The sequence below is a fragment of the Taeniopygia guttata genome, chromosome 10 (genome assembly GCF_048771995.1).
Source record: "Taeniopygia guttata chromosome 10, bTaeGut7.mat, whole genome shotgun sequence".
Lineage (NCBI taxonomy): Eukaryota > Metazoa > Chordata > Aves > Passeriformes > Estrildidae > Taeniopygia > Taeniopygia guttata.
Genome location: NC_133035.1, coordinates 12,555,479 through 12,567,982, shown reverse-complemented (window position 1 = coordinate 12,567,982; position 12,504 = coordinate 12,555,479). Strand labels below are relative to the sequence as shown.

The window sequence follows — 12,504 nt, the reverse complement described above, 5'->3', positions numbered from 1 at the left end:
GTAATCCAACCATAATCTGCAAAGCAAATGAGATAACTACAGCAGTAATGTAATTTGCCAAGGCTTCTCTACCCTGTAATAAAATTACTTTGTTCAAATCAGCAAGCCTGCATGGTCTCTGGATTCTTGGGAATAAATGGATTTGTGCTAAATCACAGCTGTTTAAAAATTCAGTGATCAAAAAGATAATTTTCATTTATGTTTCAGTTGCCAAGTGGACACTGGTATAAACTCCAGATCCTTTTCTTTCAAAGCATGCAGTGTGGCATGTGTATTACATAGCTAATATACAATATGAAGTGTACTTTCACAAGGAAAAGAACCATTATTATCAAATGCCTTTAATCTGTACTTAGTCTCATTTGTTTAGCACTTGGTATTTTCTCTTTCTGGGTTGAATTGCATTGTCTGTAGCCAGTGTTCAGGTTTTTAGTCCCACGCTGAATAAATCAGTGTTGATACAGCAGCAAGAGGAGAATTGCTTTGTGATCATTATTGGTGTGATAGACTGTTTGACAGTGCTGCTGCAGAGACGAGTCTGTGCAAATCTGAAGTAATGTGAGTGCTTCAAACAGGTGACAATGAATAAGCTGCAGACAGCTGGTGGCATATTTTAAGGGCTGGATTTGTTGTGTTATGGCTCAGGTCTGTGTTCAGCATGAAAACACTGGCACATCCAGCCTGCCTTTGTGGCTTTTCTCCCTTGTGTAGAGCAGCAAGGCTCATGTCCTGGCAGCCTGCCTTCAGCCCCTTCTTCACTGAGAAAGGGGAGAGAAAACAGAGGAAGCATCCTGCCTCAGCCTCTGTTCGGGCTGTGTGTTAATGGTCTGTTCATTTTTCTTCAATGTGCCTAAAAAGACAGGTAAAAATAAGATCACACTTCTATTCCCATGGGTTATATGCTGGCCTCAAGTAATCAGGTGTAAACTTGGTGTAGAAGTCAAAGGAAAAAGGAGTCAGATATTTCAGATAGATGTTCCAGCCAGTTGTGTTGTATGTTTGGTTAAATAATGACAGTGTGGTGTTGGGTTATTTTGAATGAGGTAAAAGGACCCCTTGTTTGAAGCTGGCTGAGCAGCAATCCCAGCCTTTGTCCCTCTGTTCCCAGCGAAGAGCACAGATGGAACTTGTGATCCTCAGCCTCGACAGTGCTTCAGGTTCATAGCCAGTCATAAAACTGAGAAGTGCTGACCTTCTCCTGGGTCTTCCTGTTTTCAACTTAAGCAAGATTTTATTTTCTTCTATTTTTTCCCCTCTGAATACCTTATTCCTGGAAGGAAATGAGTCTTCTGTGGTCCATATGATATTTTCCTAATAGGTTTGTTTTGCTTTCTTTTTGTGGCATAAGATTTGGTGGAGAGAGAAGATAAGGTCTTTCAGGATGTTGGTAGTTTTCTGTAAATCAAAGCCAGGATCTGCACAAAAGCACATAGTGAAGCAAAGAGATAGATACATGTTTTGAAACTTCAAATAAAGAGTCACAGAATAATGGTAAATTCAGATAATGTTGAAATATTTTTTTTACTCTTTAGTTAAAAAAGAAACATTTTAGTCTTCCAAGTCAGACTTACGGTAACATCTTAACCACAGCATGCCAAAGCTGTTAGGTTATTTTAAAGTTTTGGCCAGAATCTGGACATTTGTGCAAAGTACTCCCTCTTCCAACACAAAACAAATTAGTTGCTTGAATATTCCTTGCAGTGCTGTCATTTTTAAGGCTTTATTTATTTTTTTAAAGAGTGGTTAATTTAGTTTTTATTGGGATTTTTTCATGAGATTTTTATCCTTAGTATGCTATCCACAGCCTATTTCCATTGTTTTGTATGAGAGGTAAAGTCACACAGTGTAGTTCCTTCCCTGGCAAGTAACTATCAGAAGTGCATCTAATGAAGACAGACATTATCAGGGATTGCTAATGACCACTGGACACTTAAATTCCATCTTTTTAAAGAATTATAAACAATTTATTTTTTAGTCTAGTGAAATAAAGCCATAAATCCACCAGTGCTGTTGTGTGTCTTGCAGAAGATGTGGGGCAAAAGTGTAGAGAAAGAAAGCAGAAAATGAAGCTGTTAGAGCCAACTGGAAGCTCATTGGGAAAACTAAAAAGTTCCTTATGTCCACACAAACACATGCTGTTGCCCTGTGGGAAATTGTTTGCTGGTATAGAGGACCCTTGGAAATTAAATATAACCTCTGATGGCACAGCATTCTATTTGTGATGCTCAGTTGCAGCTTAGCTGTGCCAGTTGTTGATGTGAACTCAGGCAAGCACAGCACTGTATTTATTATTCAAGAGGGGTGTATATTTGGTGTTGAGAAATAAACCCTCTCCCAGGGTTACACATAAAGAATGTGAATAACTGAAATATGTTTATTTTGTGGATGCCCCCTAAAGGTCATTTCATGGCTGTTTTCCTCCAAGATCTTACAACTTTTTTTAGAGATAATGATGGGACTTGGTGGTGTTAAGGGGCAATATTGCATTCTGTTAAGAGCTGGACAAACTAGTAGAAAGTGCAGTGCACATCTTTATTTACCTGTCCATATTGGGGTGTGTACAATAGGAAGTGTGCTAAAGCAAAAGTAAATCTCACCTACAAATGGCACCTTCCCATATAAAGACACCCAAAGCAGAATCTTTGGAAATATCAGCTGAAGAATAAAGAAAATAATTTCTCTCTGTGGAAGGCTGCCAGTAGTAGCACCTACATTGCAGAGAAGCAGAAAATCTTCTTGTGATATTTTTTCTCTAGGCACTTTGGAAAGGGGTTAACAATCCACTGGGTCATGTATTGATTAGTTCCAGGCAGATTGGTTTTTACTCAGTAGAGTGTCTTGTGGCATAACCCAGCTAAGACATTTTCCATTTTGCTATACAGACCAAATGTAATCCATCTTGGGCAAAAAGGAAAAAAAAAAAAAAAAAAAAAAAAAAGATGAAAATTAGAACAACAGCCTCCCTTTGTCAACAGAGTGACATCAGAAATAATGTTTCTTAGCTATGTTTAATTTTGGAGGTTGTTTATGTTACTTTGATTCTATTTGAGCAGTAGCAAGCGTGGACCAAGATCCTAAAAAGGAAATCACTGTTGAAAGCTACAGAGAAAAAAAGATTATGCAAAGTGGAAGCTGTCCAGCTGTATCTTTGCTGTCCTTTGCAATACTCTGTGCCACTAAGGAAATGATTGGAAAAAGCTTTTGAGGTCAAGGGAATGTGCTTTAAATGTGTCCTTCTCAAATGCAAAACTCCATTTGAAAGGGATCTTTTGGTTAAGGTTATACAGCTAGAATGATTAAGAGTTAAAACAGCACTTGTTAGATGAGATAATAATGCTCCTCCTTTGTAAAGCTATTGAGACCCCTTGATAAAATTCTAGTTATTAGTAGGGGGCTGAAAATAATGTTGTACACCCCAGATTGTGAAGTTACTGCAGAACAAGTCTCAATATATTATACAAAAACATGGAGGATTTTCCTCAATACTTGGTGTATTTTATTTTATTGTATAGTTCAGTGAAGACCAAAAAATACCTGTAAAATGCTGTTTGGAAGCTGATCGTTAGATAAGATTCAACTGTTTTGATACAAAATGACATTCTTAGAGATTACTCCATTCAGCAGCATTTTTAGTGGTTTTTCAGAGGTATCATTCACGAAAGTGGTGTGCTGTCATCCTGTGGACTGTCCAAAGATTGGCTTACACTGGGGATTATAAATTTAAAAAATAAAGTGGCTGTTGTTTCAGGAATGGTAGCTGCTTTGCAATTAATTTCGTTAATGTTTTGAAGTGCCTCTTAAATGATTCACTGCCTGTTATGACTGAATTTCTTGAAAATCCTTGTGAAAGAGTTTACAGATCACTTAAACTAGGTCACTGGTTTCACTCCTGGAAGACATTTTTTCAAGTGTTTGATACGAACTTGGTGTCTCAGTACTGGAGCTGGGAAATAGCTTTAGCTCAAGGCTTAGCCAGCAAGCAAGTAAACAGTGCTAATCTGAGTGTTCCTATTTGTGAAACACTGAGATGGAAGATAGTACACATGTATGTTTTGAAACTGTTCCTGTGTTTATAGTACTTACTCCTGTTACACAGCTGGAACGAGCAGTGTTAGCAAAGCATCTGCATTTTTTTCAGTCTTTCAACGTAACAACACAAGTTTAGTTCATTATAGAAAAAAGTAAAACCAGCTGTTCAGTATGAGCACGGAATTAGTGATTACTTTAGGCTGTGTCTTGTTTTTAAGGCTCATTATAAAATATTATTCACAAAGAAAACTGAACATAGTGTGCATTCACTGACCATGGTTAAGTGACCCCATGGTTCCGTAATGTGCTGGTGGAGCACTCATGGAAATGTTACTGTCCATCTTGGTGTATCATGGAATTTTAGTATCTTTAGTAGAATGTTAGTATTTTTAGTAGAATATTAGCTGCTTTGTCTTCAGCAGCCAAACTTGCTGCTATGGGTATTGTGTATGTGTGTGTGAGGTATACAGGACTGAGCACAACTGAGAGGCATCATCTGATCTGAACCCAGAAATAATAACTGAATCTTAGAGAAGAAAATGAGGTCATTTTGTAAACTGTAGAGTATCTATAAAAGTACAGAGCCAGGACAGCAGCATCTCTGTTTATCCCAATTCCCTAATTATAACAGTATTTGTTATCGTTTACTCCAGGAATGACTATACCAGAAGAAGATGCTGATGTGGGACAAGGTAGTAAATACTGCCTCGTGGCAATAGGAAGGCTTCAGGTAATGCCAGTCTTTCCATATACAAACTATTTCTGAAAGCATGATCATTGTTCTGGTGTGTTTATAAAAGATGTGCACACTGTTTTGCTACTAGACTGTAACTTTTAACATGCCTCCAGTTTATAAAGTGCCTTGATGTCTGTGCAGTTAGTGATTTGTCTAGAACTTGTCAGCAGAGCAAAATGAAATGGTGATTTTGATGCTGGATGTGTGTGCTTAATGCAGTAACAACAGCAGAGAAGCTCCTGATGAGTGTGCACAGACCTGCCATTCTTCAGGGTGTGTAGGGCTGGGGTGTTGGAGGTAGTGAGAAATGTGGCAGTACAGGTGCTGCAGGTGGTGGGTTAAAGTGACCCCCAAAGCCAGTGGTATGCTCCCTGGCATTTTTCCAGTCATTCACTCTCTGACTAATCAACTACTTTGAAAACTATGATTGCAGGAGTTATTCTGAAAATGGTAAAGATAAAGCAGTCAAGAGGCACTTCAGAAATCATAGTTTTATTCTCAGTGTGTATTGTGTTATGCATTCAGATGAGATGTGAGCTGAAGGAACTGGGAGAATAAAATTTTCCTTCCTTTTTGTGCAGGCGGTTGCAATTGTTGTAGTGCATTTCCTCCTTTGTGCACTGCTGAGCAGAGTTCAGAGCTCTGAGCTAAAGCAGTCATAGTGAATCTCCTTCACCACAGCAGGGAGGACAGTTTTTATCTTCCTGGTCTGGGTGAACATGTTTGAGCCTCTTGCATGATCCCCTGGACTCGCTGCCATCTGCTAGGAGGGGATCACTCCTCCTGACAAGGTGGAATGACCCTTTCACAGGGGCCAAACCCATCTGACCCGAGGTGAACAGCCTGCAGGTGTTGGCACGTCTGCAGAGTGGCTCTCCATGGCCATGGCAGAGCTGCACAAGTACTGCAGGGTGGGCTTCAGGTTAATCATGCCTTCATAATCAAGAGGAATATATTCCACTGATGCAAAGAAGGAAGTTATGGGGTTTATGTGTTACAGCTTCCAAAGAAAGATGATTTCCAAGTAATGTCAAAATGTCTGTTACGTTAGAGGAGCCATTGTGGTATGTGAGGGCGGGCAGGAGGAAGCTCTGTGGTGGGTTAGATCAGAAAGGAGTCAGGGTGCACAAATTAAAAACTCTTGTTCTCTAACAGAAAGTTTAAATCTTGCATATGGTTAACTGGCTAATCCGTTCCAAGTTAGCAAAAAAATGAGATTTTGCTCATTTTGCATCGTTAGCAGAGATAGCTCTGGAACTTGTAAAAAATCAGTGGTCTCCTTTGTACCTCCAGTGGGAAAGAATGGATATGAAGTGGCCTGGTAGCACAGATTTCAGGCAGAGAGAAAACACATAGTTCTCTCTGGTGAGATTTGGGAAATATTTAAAGAACTGTGTTTTTCATTATGAGCAGCCACTTGCTGGTCTGTTATCCCCTACCTCAGCCTCTGGAGGACTTGGTTCAGGTGTTTCAGGTGAGGTTCATGTCACCTGAAACAGGAGTGATTAGTCTGAGCAGTGCTGTTGGTTAGGTCTACAGATTATGGGTTGGTTTCCTGTCTTAAAATGAGTGCACTGCATTGTCCTTGCAAGTCATTCATTCTTGGTTGGCAGAGATAGCACCACGATGCCTGATGTTCTGCAAAGTGAGATGAGTGCAGCTGGACTTACATCCTCAGTATATCCCCCCTTCCTGGGAACCTCTGGTGTGTTGTTAATCTTCCGTAGATGCCATGAGGGATATTTGCCCTCCATATTTGCACTGCAGTCGGACTAAAGGCTGTTGTGTCATTTATCTGTGCTGTTGTTCTATTTTACTTTCTTCAGTCTGCCAGCAGGTCGTGTCCTTTAGCTGGGGGTGAGATGTGGCTCTGGTGACTGGTGTGGACTCTCTCGCCCTAGGTGACCAGCTCTCCCGTGTGCATGGACATGAGCGGCATGTCGGTGCCCACGGAGTTCCTGTCCAGGCACAACTCGGATGGAGTCATCACCTTCGTGGACCCAAGGTGCATCAGCGTCATTGGCTACCAGCCCCAGGTCTGTGCCCACTGGGAATGTGGAGAATGGGTGAAGCTAATGCAGAAAATCCCATTTGCAAGCATGAAGTATTTGTAGCTGATAATTTGTACATCAGGCACTGAATGCTGTTGGTTTTTCTTTGCTGTCCATGCCTGTGTGTGGGGTATCTGTTTATACCTTTAGGTCTGATTAAAATTCCAACAGCAGAGTGCTCTGAACCTTGCGCTGCTTTCCAGTGAAGACATTTCTGTGATAGAAAGTTAACAGTGCTTGGAAAAGAGTTTTAGTCCTGTAGACCTTTGATTCTGCCAATCTCTTGAACAGTAAACAGACATAATTTACAGCATCTATTTTCCTTTAGGCTTACATCTGCTCCTCTGAACAGGAGGCTAGTACAGAACTGAGTAGAATAGTAAATGAACCACAGCTCTTCCTCAGATAACTCTCAGCAGTTGCAATTTAGAGGCAAAAGTAGTTCCTTGTTCATTTGCTTTTTTTTTTTTTAATTGCTTTATGGTAAGTGTTTTTACAAAAATTAGTGGCATAAAATGAGCTGTAGTACCAGATGCCAGTCTTTTCAAGACACCATTTCACAGGTATTAGAAAATAACTTAAACTTTTTTTGTAAAAACATGGGGCATGATGCCTACAAACCTTGTTTGTATGATTCATCCCTGATAACTGAGTAGTCTCGTTAAATGTGATAGATCTTGTGTTTGCAAAAATGACTTGTAGGTCTACATGTGGATTTGTGTTATAATTTGGGTTTTTTACATAGCTTTATGTTTTATTCTAGGATCTTCTGGGGAAAGATATTTTAGAATTCTGCCATCCTGAAGACCAAAGCCATTTGCGAGAGAGTTTCCAACAGGTGCTGTGTCCTGCTCCTTTTGTTCCACACTTTATTATTTTATTATTATTTTGTCCACAGAAGTAGTTTTTATTTTATTTTATTTTTATGTGGGAGGAGAAGTGGCAAGATACAAAACAATCTGTTGGTCAGTTATCAGTTGGTTAAGCTGCATAATAAATGGTAGCTTAAACTGCACCATGGGTTGACAATATTTTCAGAACTAAATCTTCTAGGTATATATTTGGTTGTTTGCTGCACAGAGTGAACAGTTTTGGAGATGCCTGTGTTGATCCCCCTATGATAAGTGGTAACTAAAATTATTTACCTTCCAAGATGGGCTGTTGACTTGGAAGTAGTTACATCTCTCTGTGACACTGGATTGTTTGTGGCTGAGTTCTCTGCTAGCACAGATGATTTGCTTTTTCTTGTACTTTAATGAAGTTACACTTTACATCTACATGTAATTTGGCCCTTTTCTTCTGTTAGAAATTGAAATGTACAGGGAAGTAACAAAAGAAATGCAGTATACAGGAAGAGTTACCGGTTTGGATTCATTTTTACCACGGGCCACATTTACATCAGCTGAATCAGTGACATTTATTCCATTGCAGAGCTTGCTGTTTCAGCTTGGTCTGTAACATGCATTAGCACAGCTTTCCCCGAGCTGCCTCCTTATCCCTGGGCTTTTCAGTGCCTTTCCTGCTGCACCCAGCACAGGATGTTTAACCTGTTGCTGAGGCTCAGTTGATCTAAGTGTTTCCAGATTTTCTAACAGCCAATAGCTCAACCAAGTTGTGTTGATCCATCTTGCGCTGGATGCTGAGATGTATTTTCAGCTGTGAAATGTGGATATGAAGTGACTCCTAAGTAATTTATATAGCAACTATTTGTTCAGGCATGGCCTGTACAGACAGAGCCTCTGGGGGCAAAACAGCTAAATACTGTGTCCCTAGAACAGATTGTGAAACTCAGGTTATGGTCTCTGCAGAAGCATTGGAGATGGTGTAAGATATTCGTCCTTCTGAGCTGCTTCTCACCATCCCCCCTTCAACAGGGACTACCAGCCCCATGGCCAAGTGTGCCTTCAGTTCCCTTGCCCAGACTGAGTGCAAACAGCAGCCTTTTTAAATTCAAGGTGTTGATTCAGAGGCTGTGAGAATTCAATGCTTTAAGCAGGTCACACACCCAGAACATCTCCTCTGCCCCACCTCGCTGGGGATGTGATGCTGCAGCTGAATCCTCCTGGTCCGTCACCAGGAGTCAGCTCCTGCTTTCCCCCTTCTCTCCTGCCTGCCCTCCTCCCCACCTTCCTGCTGCCTTGGTGCTGGCCTGGGTGGACTTGCTGGGAGGGAGGGCTGAGGCCATAATTCCTTTTGCATGGAACTTCAGCTTTGGGCTGGTTCAGCTCCTGAACTGGTGCCTGACGGCGCAGGAGCAGTGAGAACACATATGCTGCTTTTCAGTGGTGCCCAAATGATTGATTCCACTCATCTGTCCAAGGGACAGTGACAGAGAGCTGCTGGATAATGGCCTGTCAAACATCCTCTGCAGGGAATCCATCCAGCGATTGCCTGGGTCTCAGCAGGGCTGACTAATGAACATTGCAGTTAATGACTTGGTCCTCCCCGTGTTCACTGGAGGGAGCTCAGGCTGCGGCAGGCTGCCAGCGTGTCCCTGAACTCACTGGGGACTCCACTGTCACCACTCACTGCTAGGCATGTGCATAAGTGGTTTGCTGGATCAGGGACCTGCAGGATTTGCTTAAGGTCATACAGAAAGACAGCAGGAAAAAATACAATTAGAAGTGAAAGTTCCTGTTCACTCAATCTATGTCCAATCTGTGAAAATACTGTGTTGTTTCCTTAGCAGGCAATACCTTCTTGGGTGTATTTTTGTTCAGTACAGTAGCAGTTTGGGGCTGTTATTCCCATCATGCAATAAAAGACTGAAGTAAACAGTTAAGCTTTGCACCAGGTGGTTTTTATTTCCAAAGAGTATAAGAAAGTAAAGTTTTGTCATTGGCTTTGAAATTTTTTGTGCTGGTTTGTTTGTGTGCTCTGTCTTAAGACAGTTCAGGATTTTCCCACCAGCAATCTCTCTGCTTTATATATTATTACAGAATTACTGTTTGCTTAATCAAGGTTTCAGGGTAATAGATCACTGCCATTTGTTTTATTATTATTAGTTTGGACTTAGAAATCTCTTAATTAAAAAGGTAACTGTGATTTCAAATAAACTCTTTTTCCTTTTTTTCCTAAAACCTGAAAACTTGACGCTTCTGATTTGCTGACAGTATCAGAACCAGGCTGGTGCATAACAGAGGAAGGAGGGAGAGAGGGAGGGTGGGTTTGCAATTTTTGGTCAGTTGCCAGTATCTGTCTTAGAGCTTCATTTCCTTGGGAAGATAAATTCATTCATCGGGGTGGGAAAAATCAGGCCAGAATGAGATAGTCTCAAGGCTAAGACAAACACATACAGTTTAATATCAAAGGCTCCAATATACAGCTGTTGGATACCCAGTAGAATACTATTCAGATTGCACACTCTACACCAGCTCTGTGGTTTCTGCCCTGGGTGTGGTAGTAGAAAATTGCTGATAAAAGAATGTTGCTCAGTGAGCTCAGAAAAACCCTGTAAAAGCATAAAAAAAAGGGCCAACAAAACCAACCAAAAGTCATTTACTTCAATATGATTTTGAACTTCCCTGAGCTTTGCTAAAGCTTGTTGTGTCTTCTATTTGCATTGTCTTCTGTTTGCATTCTTCCATTTAGTCCCATATCCAGTTGATTAATTTGAAGTGCAAACCTCTGAAAAAAGCAGCATTGGAACATTTTTCTTAATCTAATAACTTGTCAATGAAGACAGAGGGTAAATAGTGGGACTTTTAGAGAATCCAGGCTGCAGATAGCTAATAAAAAGTAAATTCCAGATGTTAATGATTAAGAATCCACAAGATGTGGCATTTATTTGCAGTAGACCTTCCCTTTCCTTCCTTGAGGCAAGCCTGGGATAGCCTGGTGGAAAAGCTGTAAAATATAAACAGAGATAGGCCAGGTAAGTGCCAGCTGAATGACTTAAAACCATGAAAGTTTTCTTCTGGCTTAACCCCAGGTTGTTGGATAACATGTGAAATGCAGTTGCAGGGCCAGTGTGAGAAGATTGCTTTGAATGTGCTTTAGTTGGCTGCTTCTTAATCCTCACTTGGTGCCCAACTTTGACTTGAACAAAACTTCAGCTACCAAACCCAGACATCTGAATTCTTAGTTACAAACAAATGGCCTGTGCAAGCAAGGAATTTATAGTATTAAAATGGACAGTGGCTTATCAGTGTTCTCTACATCCAAACACTCTTTTTCTGCTGAAACAGAAGCAAGTGTTTCTTGTTAGCAATTTGCCATCCTAGAGAATCTTTTAATATGTTTGGGATGGGGGGAACCAACACGTGATGGTTTCTAAAAAAACCAAAAAGTAAATACCACTGTGTTTAAGCATCATCCTAAATTTTGATGCTGATTTTTCACATTTATTAATTGTATATTAATTGTATCTGCTTGAGTATCCAAGCAGAAAAGCAGTCAACCTCAAAATGGCTTTTCTTTTAGGCTTTTTTTACTTGCAGTGATTGGTTTATGGTTTACAGATAAACATTTACAAAATCATCAGTTTGGTTTCTGTTAATCTCTCGGTAAGTGTTTCACATTGAAACATACTTAAAGTTTCTGTGTTGGGCTTACAGCACAACATGATGATGGTCCTGAGTCTGTATTCTTTTTATAAGCAGGCTGGAATTTGGCATTTTGTATGACAAAGCCTGAGGATTTTGTTCTGAAGGAGATAGCTGTGAACATGGATAGGATTTTGCAGATTCTCTCCAAATTAAAAATTCCTCTGCTGTTCCCATAGGTTTCTGGAATTCAAGTTTAAAATGCACCAGTTGCTGCTGTTAACTATTCATTTACACAGCAGATAGCAGATATCTCCTGTTATTAACCTTCCCACATGGCTTTGCAGGTGGTGAAACTGAAGGGTCAGGTCCTGTCTGTGATGTATCGTTTTCGCACCAAAAACCGTGAGTGGATGCTGATCAGAACCAGCAGCTTCACGTTTCAGAATCCTTACTCTGATGAGATTGAATACATCATCTGCACCAACACTAATGTCAAGTATGTGCCTTTCTGCATGCTCCCCTCCGTGGTTTTGAAGGAATTGTAACCATTCTTTTTTGCTGTAAAGCCCATCCCAATCTTTTAAGCAGATACTGTTTGTTTCTGTCTGGCAGTGCAGGCTGTAACAGGGTTTTGCTGCATCAGGAGATCTCCCAGTGTAGTTGTTTCCCTGTGTCATTATCCTGTGATGCTTCCAGGGCCTGGCTGCACTGGGGGGAAACGTCACTTATCTGTTATGTCATTAGACAAGGCCATTGATCTCAGTCCAGGCGGCCTTGAGCTGATGCAGAGCTTCCAGCAGCACCACAGCTGTCCTGATACTGGAGGAAGGTTAGCCTGACTCCTGAGCCAAGAGAAAATTCCATGTCCATGTTCATTGTGATCATACCATTCTGTAGTTCTGGGATCTTCTGCTTCAGCCCTGTCTATTTTACGACCTAAGGAAGCTGGCAGAATTATTTCCTAGTAGGTTTGATTGGGAAGGGTTCCTTATAGTTTAGATTTGATAGAATATCCCCAAGTATGAGGGTGATCCAACTCCTAATCTTAAGAGGAAAATGAAATCATCTGTCTTGGAATTAATATTTTCAAAAATCTTTCATTGGCCTCTTAGGAGGGGATCTCGCTCAGAGTATGGTGGAGGTTGATCTCTGTGGACTGAGCAGAGATGCTTTTGGAGCCTGCTGAGTTCTCAGCCAGTAA

At 40.8% G+C, this 12,504-nt stretch overlaps 1 protein-coding gene across 6 annotated transcripts in view; it reads left to right on the top strand.

Annotated features, from left to right (window-relative positions):
* Positions 1-12,504, top strand: part of ARNT2 (aryl hydrocarbon receptor nuclear translocator 2) — a 96,619-nt gene that overhangs the window by 60,247 nt on the left and 23,868 nt on the right. For all 6 annotated transcript variants that reach the window (XM_030281410.4, XM_030281412.4, XM_030281413.4 and 3 more), the window contains 4 exons: positions 4,683-4,759; positions 6,667-6,801; positions 7,580-7,654; positions 11,648-11,799. In XM_030281410.4, coding sequence (XP_030137270.3) covers positions 4,683-4,759; positions 6,667-6,801; positions 7,580-7,654; positions 11,648-11,799 — 439 coding nt within the window. The remainder of the gene's footprint in view (positions 1-4,682; positions 4,760-6,666; positions 6,802-7,579; positions 7,655-11,647; positions 11,800-12,504) is intronic.